Source organism: Panthera leo, chromosome B4, assembly GCF_018350215.1.
Source record: "Panthera leo isolate Ple1 chromosome B4, P.leo_Ple1_pat1.1, whole genome shotgun sequence".
Lineage (NCBI taxonomy): Eukaryota > Metazoa > Chordata > Mammalia > Carnivora > Felidae > Panthera > Panthera leo.
Genome location: NC_056685.1, coordinates 67,670,520 through 67,685,264, shown reverse-complemented (window position 1 = coordinate 67,685,264; position 14,745 = coordinate 67,670,520). Strand labels below are relative to the sequence as shown.

The 14,745-nt window shown below is 34.8% G+C and overlaps 1 protein-coding gene across 1 annotated transcript in view; it reads right to left on the bottom strand.

The window, feature by feature from the left end:
• The window catches only part of LRRK2 (leucine rich repeat kinase 2), a 135,809-nt gene that overhangs the window by 40,670 nt on the left and 80,394 nt on the right, over positions 1 to 14,745 (bottom strand). The window contains exons 32-38 of the mRNA XM_042946262.1: positions 12,041 to 12,242; positions 10,913 to 11,001; positions 5,474 to 5,661; positions 4,472 to 4,626; positions 3,741 to 3,887; positions 3,410 to 3,601; positions 1,889 to 2,035 (exon numbers count right to left, since the gene is read on the bottom strand). Coding sequence (XP_042802196.1) covers positions 1,889 to 2,035; positions 3,410 to 3,601; positions 3,741 to 3,887; positions 4,472 to 4,626; positions 5,474 to 5,661; positions 10,913 to 11,001; positions 12,041 to 12,242 — 1,120 coding nt within the window. The remainder of the gene's footprint in view (positions 1 to 1,888; positions 2,036 to 3,409; positions 3,602 to 3,740; positions 3,888 to 4,471; positions 4,627 to 5,473; positions 5,662 to 10,912; positions 11,002 to 12,040; positions 12,243 to 14,745) is intronic.

The following is a 14,745-nucleotide window of genomic DNA, read 5'->3' as shown; positions in this document are numbered from 1 at the left end:
AAAGTGGGGCTCAACCTCACGAACTGTGAGATCACGACCTGAGCCAAAGTGGGACGCTTAACTGAGTCACTCAGGTGCCCCATAAAATGTTTTTGGAAGGATATATCCCATTTATTTACATCAGTGATTCCCAACTAGGGTGATGTTGCTCCCCTACCCCTACCCCCTATGTTTTTCAATGTCTAGAGATATTTTTGATTGTCACACCTGGGGAGGGGGAGGTGAGGAGATACCATTAACATCTAGTAGGTAGAGGCCAAAGATGCTACTAAACATTCTACGATGCACAGGACTGCCCCCATGACAAAGAATTATTCAGTCTAAAATGGCAACAGTACAGAGTCTGAGAAACCCTGATCTAGATTGTGAATGAACATGAAATTTATGGGTCTATGGGGCATGAGACTAGAGAATGAGGAGTACTTATATAAGCACTTTACTTGCTGTGTAATTAATGAAATACAGACCACAGGTGTTTTTGAAGGTGGTCAAAAGGTACAAACTTCCAGTTATAAGATAAAAAAATACTGGGGATGGAATGTCCAGCATGACAACATGTTGAAAGTTGTTAAGAGAGTTAGTTAATCTATGAGACCTCAACACAAATAAAAAAAATATATTTGTTTCTTTTTCTTTTATTTTGCATCTAAATGGGATGACGAATTCTAACTAAATTCATTGTGGTAGTCATTTCATGATATATGTAAAGTCAAATCATTTGCTGTATACCTTAAACTTCTACAGTGCTGTATGTCAATTATATCATTAAAACTGAAAAAAAAAAAAAATCCCACAGGTGCTTCAAAACGAACTTTGTGAGCATTTCTACATATGCTGTGCAAAGGGTCCTATATATGAAACTCATCTTAATGCACTAATAAAAGATATTTTGGGGAGCTTTGTCTGATGGCTTGAGACTCCTTCAGAGAAAGAATATGTATGTGTGGTATTTACCTGCACCCTTTGAATCACAGGTCAAGTCTGGTGTTGGTTAAGATCTAGGATTTAGCATTGACTATTCAGCATTTGGTGTTAACCCACTACTACTAATATATTCATTTCCAGAGTTCCAAAATATTCATTCTAAAATTCTCTATGTAAAGAACAAAGGTACTAAGCAGTTTATTTACCTTTACATGTCATGTCCCAAATTTTAGACACTCTCTGTTAATAGTTTTAATGTATTGACATATTTCAGGCATTCTCTGTGGAAATTTTATTAAAATGAAGTGTATACACAGACAACAACCAATATTCTACAAAGTAAAGCCAGAATTGTCCTCAAATAGTTTACATTAAATCAGTGCTCTTCACAGTTCCCAATGACTCTCAAGAAGGCTTAGAACTTGAGTATGTCACCAAATTAATGCTTCTGAATTTTTAATCCCAAATTGTTTTATGAATATTTTTATGAAAATTCATGCCTGTCATCCTAAGGTACAAAACTGCTACTATGAGTACCTAGAGGTGTTCTTCCTTTACTTATTCTGTCTGAGACTGAAAAATGACTGCATTACACAACTGAAAATCTCCTTATCTCCCTCCCCCATTTCTGGGACTTAAAGCAAATGCAAGGATATATTTCACAAATGTGTGCTTTTATTGTAGCCCCCTTCTTATCTCGAACCTAGTCTATTAGAATGTGTGCAAATCAAATTCTTTATGTGACACGTTACTTTAAAATATATCATTCCAATTATAACATTAGTCATTATATCACTATAATGATAACATTATATCATTATAATGATAACATTATATCATTCCATTATAACAAATATATGAAGACACTAAAACCTATGATAATATAATTATATTTAAATATATTCTAGATTATAAGGAAAAATTATATCCTAGTTTTTATTCTCAAACCAACAAAAACAGTTACCTAAGAGGAATTCTGGAGCTTGTTCAAATTCCAATTCATCATTATTCAACATAATATTTCTAGGCAGGTCAGCCAAAATTAAGTCAGGAGCAATTTGAGATATAGGAATGGTGAGCCTTGGTTGCTCTGGATTGACTAGAAGGTCTCCTGAGAAGTACATAAAACATTTATTACAAGCAGACTTTGAAGGATGAACGTAAATGTGTGCTTTTGACTTACAAAAAAAATCACATTTCCTACGATTTCTAATCACTCTCTTAGGTTATCTTACCAATCCTATTTTTCTCTAGAAAATTTGAGAAAGTTTTAAAGGTTTAATTAATACCTATCTATTCTCTTAACCACCTTCATGGGGGCACTTATTATATGGTTAACAAGTTGTAAGTTATTTCTATGTATCATCTATTTTATTTTTTATGCAAGTATAATTAATATAAAGTGTTATATTAGTCTCAGGCATATAATATAATGATTCAAAAATTCTTGACATTTCTCAGTGCTCATCATGATAAGTGTACTCTTAATTCTCTTTACCTATTTCACCCATCCCACAACCCACCTGCCTTCTGGGAACCACCGGTTTGTTCTCTGTATGCAAGCATCTGGGGTTTTTGTGTCTCCTTTTTTTTTCTTTGTTTGTTCATTTGTTCTATTTTTTAAGTTCCACATATGAGTGAAATCATATGGTATTTGTCTCTCTCTGTCTGACTTATTTCACTTAGCATTATACTCTCTAGGTTCATCCATGTTGTTGCAAATGGCAAGATTTCATTCTTTTTATGGCTGAGTAATATTTCTGTGTGTGTGTGTGTGTGTGTGTGTGTGTGTGTGTGTACACACCACATCTTCTTTACAAAAACATCTACAGATGGACACTTAGGTTGCTCAACATCACTAGTCATCAGGGAAATGCAAATCAAAACCACAATGAGTTATCACCTTACACCTGTCAGAATGACTACAATCAAAAACAAGAAATACCAAGTGTTGGCAGGGATGTGAAATTAAAGGAACCCTCAAGTGATGTTGGTAGGAATACCAATTGGTGCAGCCACTGAGGACAACAGTATGCAGGTTCCTCAAAAAGTTAAAAATAGAATTACCATGTGATTCTATTGATATTTACCCAAAGAAAATAAAAACACTGTTTTGAAAAGATATATGCACCCCCATGTTTACTGCAGCATTATTTACAATAGCCAAATTATGGAAGCATGCATCGTCTATTTTAATCCTCATTAACAATTCTATAAGGTAGGTTTTAGTATTCCCATTTCACAGATGAGATTATTTTGCTCAATGAGCCAGTATTCAAACTCTCAAACCAAAAATCTTCTGAATCTAGAACACAAAGGTCTTTTTGGTAACAAATACAATCCACCTTTCTCCACTATCTCCATAATTGAATGCAGTATCCTCTAACTCATACCTTAGAGGTAAGAATTATTTTTACATTCATTACAAAATTCCACAAATACTAAAAGGATCACTTAAAAACATGTGAAATTGTATCAACACTACCTTCTTCTGCTTTCTTCATCAAGTCATCAAGCAAGATTTTTTGATGTTCTTCACCATCATTAAAACTATATAATGCCCATTTCTTCAACAGAGTTTCTCCTTCACCACAGATATCAATTTCCAGTAATCCAGGAAACCATTCTTCCATGAGAGAATCGATGTGGTCCACAACTTGGCCCAAAAGAATACAGCCTACATAATCCAAAAAAGATCTCATTAACACCCTACCCGAACCTCATGTTGCAAAGCCAGAAAAGAGGATCTGTAAGTATAAAAAGAAAAGTTTAGATTTCTTTAGTGGTACAATTCAAAGTTGAATTAATTTCCTTACCTTTTCTACACGAAGGAACTGTAATTTTTAAGAAACTCTCTGGGTGATGGTCTAAGACTTCAGATCCTACCAGACAATAAGCTTCAGGAGACCAATTCAAGTAGATGCCTTGTCGCCAATACATTCTGTTTGGGCGAAGTGCTCGTTCTGAAAGAAGTTTAAATGGACCCAAATGAATCTATTAATCATTAACTATTCCATAAATTAAAGGGGCAGAAAAATCACTGCACATACCACATTTGACTAATAGAACTATATTTGTTTGAAACAAAGTATTGGAATCATTAATGACACAAGTCCTCATCTGTAACTATTATACATGAAATTAAGTATTTTATCCTTAATTTTGCAATGAAATAAACAAAATGCCCAGTAGGTAAGCTAAGAGGGATTTCAGGTTCATGATGTTAAGTAGTTTAATATGTATATTAATAGAAGATAAAGAATCATAAGTAAATTCTTACAACTTTTAAAAGGAGGTTGTTGGCCAGGCTACAATAAAAACTTCCTGAATGTTTCATTTTAATGCAATGTAAATGCAAAAATTTCCTTTTTGACAAACCACATGAACTTATATGAGCCTATCTGTCTTTATCTTGGCTACTCTGAAGTCTTTTGAGCTTCTTTTCTGATTTTCAGTGGCCTTACAAATAAACTCTGAAAATGACATATTAATTTTAATATGCTTTCCCCCTAATTTCTCAAATATTAAGTCTTCATTAAATACATACCTCTTCCTGAAAGCATGTAAGGTGAAATTTCAAGTAATCGATTGATTAACCTTGACCAAAATCCCATTGGAAAATAAGGCATTTCATATAGTCGAATGATAATTTCAGAGTTCTCACAATGAGGGAGCTCTATCACAGGCCTGTGGTCAGACAAACTAAAAAGAAAAGGATATCAGCATTATACAGCTTCATAATACACCCAACCATGTTAACCAAAGTGCTTTACAACTTGAGAATCAATGAGTTGAAGAATAAATATTCTAGCTTATTGCACTTTTTTATAATGTTCTTTTGCTACATGTCCTTTCTTCTTCAAAAAATTCAATGGCTATTTAATCAATTCAAATGCATGCTCAGATGCGTGAAATTTTTTCAGTAATCCTCTTTAAACTAATAAATAATTACAATTAGTCATGCAGAGACAAGTTTGAAGCGATTATATAAAACTTAAAAAATGCAAGTCCTAGAAAAAAAGTATATATGTATTTTTGGAATTGGATATCATGTAGCAATCAATGCAATTTACACTTTTCAACATCACATACCTTATAACATTTCCTACTAATAACATATAAAGCAACCTTCTATAATAAAAGGTTAGAACCAAGGCCTCCACTGTGTTGCCGCTCCCACTGAAAATTCATTGCCATAAATTCTTCTGGTGAAAACTCAGTATCTTCCCAGAACCTGTCTAATATAAATCTCTCAATGCCATGTCAGAACACACATGAACACACACAGAATAATCACTATTTACCTTTAAGTAATTTAAGCAGTGATAAACCAAACTAATTATATACATAAAACAAGTTTCACTGTATCTTTAAAATGTCAAATGCAGTGTTTTCATTAAAAGTAAATGTTATACTTCAGTAGAATGTATACACCAGAAGCAAAATAAAATTAGTACATTTATCATAAACAAAAGTTATTTTGACAATTAAAATACATAACAGATGGTGAGTTTCCACAAGGTAATTGAAATTTTAAGTTTAGGTTTACCTGCTTGGAACCAGCAAATATTCTTCTCCTATTGGCAGGGCAATCTGGAATTTTTCTAGGAGTTTAAAGTACTGTGACATGTAGTTCTTTGGAAACCTCTTTTTCTTTGAAAGAAATTTTTCCACATCTCTGCGTGAAATGATTCCCTTAGGATGTTTTGGATAGCCTTCCACTTTCACTGTCAAAATCTGAAAGATTTAAACTTGTAAATAATCGCTCCAATTTATTTTCTGAAAAGTTCTGAATTTAAAGCATTTTGTATCTCTTTGCTCAGTGAAAATGATCAGAACAATTTTAACATTGTCAAGTACAACATGGGACCTCATTTCTTTACTAGAAGCCCAGTGGGACAACCACTCCTCCACAGAAAATTTATTAAATTAAGGGAGCAAATTCAGATCAGAAGTTATAGATATCCTCTGAAATCAACGAATCTTAAGCTTTCCTAGATCCAATTAACAGATCAATCCAACACCCCTCATCCTTATTATAGTCTCATCAATGATACATTCATAGGGAAATTATCTTCCAGACTGTTCTCACTACAGGTTTGCCACAGAAATGTTACTTTATGTTTATATAATAGGAAATGGTTTCTATCAATGGGAAGAGAGGCAGTACAGTACAGTTTTGTGGTCCTCAAACAAAGCAACTACAGAATTTTGCTGGACTCCACTCAGTCGGAAATAGGTCTGGGATAAAGCTTGAGAATCTGTTTAACAAGAAACTCAGATGACTCTAGTGTAGAGATCATACTTTGAGCTTTGATTATCATCATGAGTTAAAAGTATAAATTCAGAAGAACCCAGGCCATATCCAGGCTCTACTACCATCTCTGTTACCTTGAGAAAGGTATATAACTTCCTTAAGCCACAATTTAAATGAGATAATAACAGTGACTGCTTCTTAGATTGCCGTAACACTGAAATAAGGTAACATACGTAAGGCATGCAAAGTGCATATGACAATTTTTAGCATATAGTATGCCCTCATATGTCAGCCATTACTATCCACATATTCCTTGATGAATGAAATGAAATCACATTTCATTTAGCCAAACTAATTTTTAAAAGAGGTTTGTGCTTAATTTCTTTGGTAGATCTGTAACGTTCAAGGGCTACTTAAATAGGAGCAAACATTATGAACATTATCATGCAGTTGGGTGAAACACTAGATTGCAAAATCCTTGGGCCCAGGGACTTGTCTCACTCATCTCTATTTCTCTATTTGATACATATAATGTTTATTGAATCAATGAATGCATGACTGACTGAACATAATGGTGTCTAATGACAATATATAATGGGTCATTAAAGAACACATTGCAGTTGGCACTTAACCGACTGAGCCACCCACGCGCCCCTGTTCTGGCATTCTTAAAGTTTCCTTGTCTCACAACTCACTCTCTATCCCTAACCATATTTTATATTTGCTTTACAGCACTCTACCATCTGACGCTGTAAGAGTTTAGTTGTTGGTTGTTTCCTTCAACTTGAATGTCAGCTTCATGAATGCAGGAAACTTGTTCCCTGCAGAACAATATCAGGAACATTGTAGTTGTCAAGTCAATATTGTTGGATGAGTAAATTCGGGTAAAATGAAGTTTGGAGCATTTTATCCTGGGGTTAGTTTTTTAGACACTGGAGTCAAACTACTTGGTTTGAAATCCTAATACTTCTTCCTGAATATGTAACTTTGGATAAATTATTTAACCTCTCTGTCCATCAATTTCTTCATCTTCAAAATGGGGACTAGTATAGTACCATTAAAATAGCTGTTCTGAGAATTACAAGAGAAAATGTTTAAATTAGCACATAACTAACCCCTTGTATGTTAGCCATTATTGTATACTATTCTAATTTATTTTATTTAGACACATTGATTTTAAAATAGGTGGTTTGTGCTTGATTTTTTAGTAGATCTATGGTGTGCTGCCACTGTTTGTAGTAGATAGTTTACAAATATAGACACCAGTATCTTCTCATCTTCTACGTGCATGGTGTTCAATCCTTTGAGAAATTAAATCCATCCATTCTCCTCCTCTTGGATCTGGACGGGCTTTGTGGTTACTCTGGTCACTAGTAGCAGAACTGATATTTTACCAGTTCTGGGCCTAAACTTTGTGAGTACTGGTCACATGAGGGGCCACACAGAGGAAGACCAACATACCAAAAATGTGAGTGTGGCATTTTTAGACTTTCTAGCCTCGCTCAATGAAGGAAGCCAAGTGAATGACCCTTGCCAATGCCATGTGGAGCAGAACCACCCAGCTGAGCACAGTCAATCCACAGAAAAGTGAGAAACAATAAAGTGTTGATGTTTTACCTTAAGTTTACTTGCTTACTCAAGTTTTGGGGTATCTTGTTTCATAGCAATAAAAAACTAAAACACTGCCTTAATTTTATCACCTTTCAAAGACCTAATATTCCTTCATCCTAGTAACTTATAATGCTAACTTATGCACTTATGCAAAAAAGAGAATTTTCCAGATTCCTCACCCAAGTTTTTATCAAGATTAAATTGCCATGCAAGCTTTTTAATGTTCCAGCTGATTAACTCAATAAGTGTATTTCATATTTCTTTTATCATACATTTAAATGAATTTTGTAAACTTCTCTGTGCAGTGATGGAAATGTCTTTAATAAGTTTAGTGACCTAATAGTCTGGGTCACAGAGAGGGTAGGAGGCTCATTAGAGCTTTTGCACCATGAAATTATTTCTGCCCTTCCTTTGATGATTCACGGAGGTGAATACCCCTATTTATTTTTGTTGATGGGTATCAGATAAGTCATTCTTGTTTTCATTTGATTATTTATAGCTTTCATTCTCTTCAAGTGTTCGTGAAAATGACATATTTTAATATATTAGCATAAATAAAAATATAGTACTTATAAAATTATTAAAAAATTCAAGTTAATATCATACTGACTCTTTAGATCTATCTCTCAATATAACTTTGGACTGTTCAAACTATTGACTTAATTTTCACTTAAATTATCATGTTTATAGTAAAACTATGCTGATAAGAGTTTCAACTTAATCACTCTATGAATCTTCAGGGATTTTATTGTGGTAATAGTGGAAGGCTGCTTTTGTTAGAAGATGGTGATTCTGAAACAAATTGCTTCTTTATTCTACTGAAGAAGATACGCACACCCTAATACTACCCACATCTGTATAACTTTAACTATTCCCAATTCACAGGGAAACACATCATTTTGGGGGGCAACTTTAGCCTTTCCTTGACTATATAGAGTTTAGTCATTTTCTGATATAGTGTGGCACACAGGACAATAAAATCTTCAGGGTATATTTAAAACTCCCTTTGCTATATCTGGGGCTCCTGGGTGGCCCAGTAGGTTAAGCATCCAACTTCGGCTCAGGTCATGATCTCATGGCTCGTGAGTTCCAGCCCCATGTCAGGCTCTGTGCTGACAGCTCAAAGCCTGAAGCCTGCTTCAGATTCTGTGTCTCCCTCTTTCTCTGTCCCTCCCCCGCTCATGCTCTCTCTCTCTCTCTCTTTCTCTCTCTCTCTCTCTCTCTTAAGAATAAATAAACATTTAGGGGCGCCTGGGTGGCTTGGTCGGTTGAGTGTCCGACTTCAGCTCAGGTCATGATCTCACAGTCCGTGAGTTCGAGCCCCGCGTCGGGCTCTGTGCTGACAGCTCAGAGCCTGGAGCCTGTTTCAGATTCTGTGTCTCTGTCTCTCTGTGACCCTCCCCCGTTCATGCTCTGTCTCTCTCTGTCTCAAAAATAAATAAAAACGTTTAAAAAAAATTAAAAAAAAAATAAATAAATAAATAAACATTTAAAAAATTTAAAAAAATTTAAAAAACTCCCTTGGCACCCACCTACACATATGTTTTATTTAGCCCCATACCTGACACACATTCTAAAACTACATGGATACATCTTTACAATTTTGAAAAAAATTTTTATTACCTAAAATAATATCCTTAAATTACTAAATAGGTCAAACATAAGATTAGCTAACAGTTACTTCTCGCTTACACTGAATTAGGGAAGCAATGTAGAAGATAATATTGTTATTATCCTTATTTTACAAGTGAAGAAACAAAGGCTTAAAATATTAAGAAATGTCACAGTGTTGGGATGGATACAGAAGAGATTTGAACATGGGTCATGCTGACTACAGAGCTTGTGCTCCGGACCAGTCAACGTTACCAGCTCCATTCTCATTTAGCAGATGAATGGAAACACACTTTCCAGGGCATATGTTCAGAGGGATGAAAATCTACTTAAAAAATATCTCCCAAAATAGGTATTACTGTCACATTACAATTACCAATTGCAATACATTTCAATATGCTCTCAAGGTCCATGATATAGGATTTAGGCCAAAATGAGTTCCCTCTTCAAACTACCTGCCTTTTTTTTCTTTAGATAAAATTTAGGAACTATCATTCAAAATTATCTGAGGGAATTTAATGACTATTATGGTTTAATTAGAAGAGATGATTCTAATGTAAACAGATAGAATCATTTTAGGGTCTCAGGGAGTCACATGCAAAACTCTAAATTATGCCCACACTCAAAATAGTTGCCAGTGAATACATGTGCTGGAGACGGCCTCCCCAAGCTCTCTTCAGTTCATGATTAAGCTAGATGAGCTGTTCTCAACCAGGGTGATTCTGCACCCCCACCGATGTTTGGCGATCTCTGGACACATTTATGCTTGTCATATTGGGTCAGTACTACTGGCACCTAGAGGGTAGAGACTAAAGATGCTGCTATCATCCTATAATGCACAACAAATAATTATCTGGCCCAAAATGTCAATATTGCTGACATTGAGAAACTCTGAGCTAGTACGTTCTGATTGAATGGCTTTCTGTGGCAAACCTGTAGAGATGCGTTATGCTAACTAATTAAGATAATCTCATTGGTAATTATCACTGGTAGAAGAAAAAATCTTTCCATATGAAATATAAATGGAGAAAAAACAGCCATAACCACCACCATCCAAAGTTTTCAAAACAATAAACGTTTACAGCTTATAATCCACTCAAGAGTCAAAACTCCCCTCCATGTTGTCCAGTTAAAGGTTTTACATCCATAGACTCAATTTTCTTATGCATATTTGCCCCAAGGATTTTCACAAAGCTTCCATTCAACTGACTATATCAATAACCAAACTAAAGTGTCATAAGGATCTAGAAAAGCACTGTGGAACAGAGTGGTACAACATCTGTTCACAAGTTGGAAACAAAGACATTAAAGTGAACTCTCAGACATTTTCCCTTCTTCCATGAAGCTCTTCTTTATGCAGTCTTCTACATGAACTGCTCTACAGTAGTCTCCATTTATAGGATTTTCTACTTTAACTGAATACAAACTCTATAATGCTCAGTTCTCTGGGTGTCACTTGTTCCTCTCTTCAGTCATTGCCCTTATGCCACAAAAATACAAAATACCAACCTGTGCCATGACTTTACAAAGCCACTTGGGTTCCACAAAATATAAGTCACTTAACTGCAGCGCTGGGTCTTGAAAATGAAGAAGGACCCCTGTAGTAAAAATCAAACAGTGAAACATGGAATCTAGAAGATACAATTATCAAGGGACTTTGGAGAGAATCTAGTCCAACCTCCTCATTTTACAGATGAGGAAACCTCAGCACTGTTGGCGGAAGAGCTGAGGCTAGAACCTGAGCATCCCAGTTTCCAATCCCTAAAGTCCAAGTATTAGAAAGTATTTTTGGAACTACATAAAATGATCATATATAAGCATATTTGAGATAATTGCATGCACTGTCTTTCATATATTTACAAATAATCAAAAGTTCACAAAATGTTTCGGCTTTCTAAACATATTCTACAAGCCATCTTATTTTCAAATATAGTTAAGAAACATAGGATATTGCAGAAAGCTACTAGTTTAAGAATAATGGAGGGAAAGGAACAGATTATAATCCATGTGAAGGTAATTTTTCATACAACAGACTCTAGGGATTAAAAGCAGCTTTGCAGTCACTTACCCTAGTACTACAAATTAACTCACACGTTTTTAGCAGGGTTATACTGATCAAGTACACAAACAGCACAGACGCCACTATAAGCATCTTTATCTGTGAGACCATGCTGACAATGAGTGATGCAACAGGCAAGATCTGCCATTCAATAGGTTTACTGTCTCAGGTAACCACTGATTCTCTAAGTGCCCAGTTAGACCATCCCAATAATACTTACCCTTTAGAGTATATAAATAACTTCCACACAGTAAATTCAATTGATACCATGAAAGGATACGGCTTGTGTTTGGGGTCCCAAAGCTCCTCAATAGTTAAGTCAATTTCTAGAACCCACATGTTTTAACTCCTACTCGGATACTTTTCCCACCACTGCCCTTAGATGGTTTCCTAAATGTTTTTTTCCTATGGCATGACATATGATTCAATGTCATTGCACATGATGACCTTTCAAAAGGAAAAAGTCAGTGGTCAAAGAATTCTGTTAAATTTTGAATGCAAATTCTATACAAGGTTCAGATACATTTTTACAATGACTACAGTGGAGTTTTGAAAAAATATGTAACAAACATACTAACCTGATTCATTTAGGAAGTGAACCGCATGAGGAAGCTCATTTTCATCCAACTGTAGCTGATTTTCTTTTACGAGTTGTAATAATCGTTTCCGGTCGATTACAGGAAATTCAATTGGCACATTTTTACGTTCCGATAAAATGATTTTCTCAAGTTCTACATAGCAGTCTGGAATCAGCTGCCCAACGACAGGCTGATCTCGGATCTGTGTAATTACAAATGACAAGCTGTAAAAATCCATTTTATTCATCTGCCTGAAGGTGGCTGGTAAATTCAGTGCTAATAGTTGTTCAGAAAGTGATATATTATTCAAGTGTGATGTAAAACTATTTAAGCTGTGAAGGATAAATAAAATGATACTAAAATAAGAAAAAATATAAACACAGAAGCCAATTTAGAAATAACTATCAAACAAAATAGTATGGAAATATTTAGCTAACTACCCCAAAAAATCCATGATATACTCCAGGATAAATCACTAATCATAAAGAAAGGATTTTTTATTTTCTAAGACATTAAACATATATGCAATAGATATGCTACCATAATAAGTCAGGAAGTATTACAAGAGCTTTGGGGCCTTATTTATTAGATGAAAATATCCATGCCCCAAAGTAAAACATTAAATTTTGTGCTTGTTATTTGCAAAATGTACCTGATATGTGTATATTCCATGTCTCCCCAGGAGGAGACACGAAATCTCCTCACCCAAGAAATACTTTTTCATGGAATTTTAAATTTAGGAAAATAATAAACCATCTACACGCCAACAATTTTGACATGAGAGGATGATTTTTGGTCTGTTACATTTACAATACAATCATTGTCTACTTACTTACATATACAAAATAACAACTTTTAAAGAATAGCTTTAAGATGATAGTTTCTATGATAAAACATCTTTTCCAATTTTTTCTTTTTTCCAGGAAAATCTAATTTTAAATAGAAATGCCACTGAAACAACAGTAACTAAAATGCCTCTGAAAACCACCAGGTGGCAAACTCTCCCCATTTCTCAACCCATGTATATATTCTTCTATATTCTTTTTACCTGAGAATTTCTACTTAATTTCTTAAACTTATTATAAACAGAAATTGGGTTTTATCACACACACATGCAAATTTAACTTGCTCTTTTTCTACTCCTAACTAGAACTTTAAGGAGCTTTATTTAAACAGTCATACTATTACTTACATATTCACCTCCAAACAGTCATTCAGAACATTGTTTTCCTATATCCAATGCCCTCCTAGTAAATTAAATACAATTTCACTAATCTTCACTTTTCATATTCACCTTCCTCATCATTCGTAAATTAAGATAAAATAGAAATTCATATTGAAGTTTGTGTTCTAACTCAAGAAAGAAAACCTACATATGGAAGTAAACAGGGGTTCTCACAGAAAGCAAATTACACAGCAAAGGGATGAACTTTTTATGGCTGAGTTACAGGGCCAGCAAAAGATCCCACTGCTAATGGGCTGGACAAGTTTGAAAGAGGCAATGTTGGCAATGAACTCTGTTTTGTCCTACTTCTCCTTTTAGCTTGATTATGAGGTCCCCAACAGCCAATAAAAAAATTTATTTTAGAGTCTGCAAAGGCACGTGTTAATAAGGGCAAGACAGGGAAAGATTAGAGAAGAGCCAAGAGAGAAGGAGAAAATGAAAAACAAGTGAGAGGGCAAAAAGTGATCTCCAATAAATTCAAAGCTGCTATTTGAATACAATTGAAGCATCTCAAGGAGGAAAGAATATTCTAGTTCTGGCAGGCTAATTGATTCTGGGTGATCCTGAAAAAGCCAGAATTCTACAAAGCAATCAAATGGATTTTCAAACCAAAATGCCAGAATGGTGCAGCCATTAACAATATACATCCGTAGCAATATATGGCCATTTCTCAAAGCATTTCTTTTACCTCCTTGTATCAGCCTCAGTGATCAGTCATAAGCTCAGGAGGAAAACAGGTCCTGTTGATGGACAGTGATAAATTGCTTTACACTAAAGCAGTACTAGTCCAGCCAGCTGAACCAACCAGTTTATCCATACTTCAACTAAACTATCCATACTTTATCTATTTGTTGCAACTAAATTCAGGCTTTTTCAAAACAAACTTATTCTTGAAGAAGTCTTTTTAAAAATATGATATATGGTCCAATATAAATGATGAAAATAGGAACTATTAAAACATAGTACGTAAAAACAAAGTTCTGTATGTATAGGTACAGTCTCAGAAGGAAACCGCCTGCATAAAGAGAATATTTAATTGGATGTCTGAATTTTGTGTATTCGTTTCTTACAAGTCACAATACTTTCTAATCCTATATCCAATTAGAGAGTAGGAAAATTTGCAAATAAATAATGTATCATTCTTCTTACATAAGATGCCACTACTGACCCACCATTGGTAAAACCTTTTAGTGATGGTGACAAATGTGTTGAAAGATATAAACATGCAAATTCTCCCCCTGGGCATCACAAGGACCAACACATTTATAAATGGCTCATTAGGTTTTAGATAGGAGCATAATCTGTGAAAATGGAACAGAACTAAGCTAACTGGCCAACACATTATAACCAGGGTGACTGTGTAATTTATCATCCAAATTGGAATGCTTTTGAGAATGTAGTAGGACACTATTAATTATGCTGGGAATGCCCAGGATACACAGGACCCTAGTTATAAGCCATGGCCTTGATCATTAGTGCT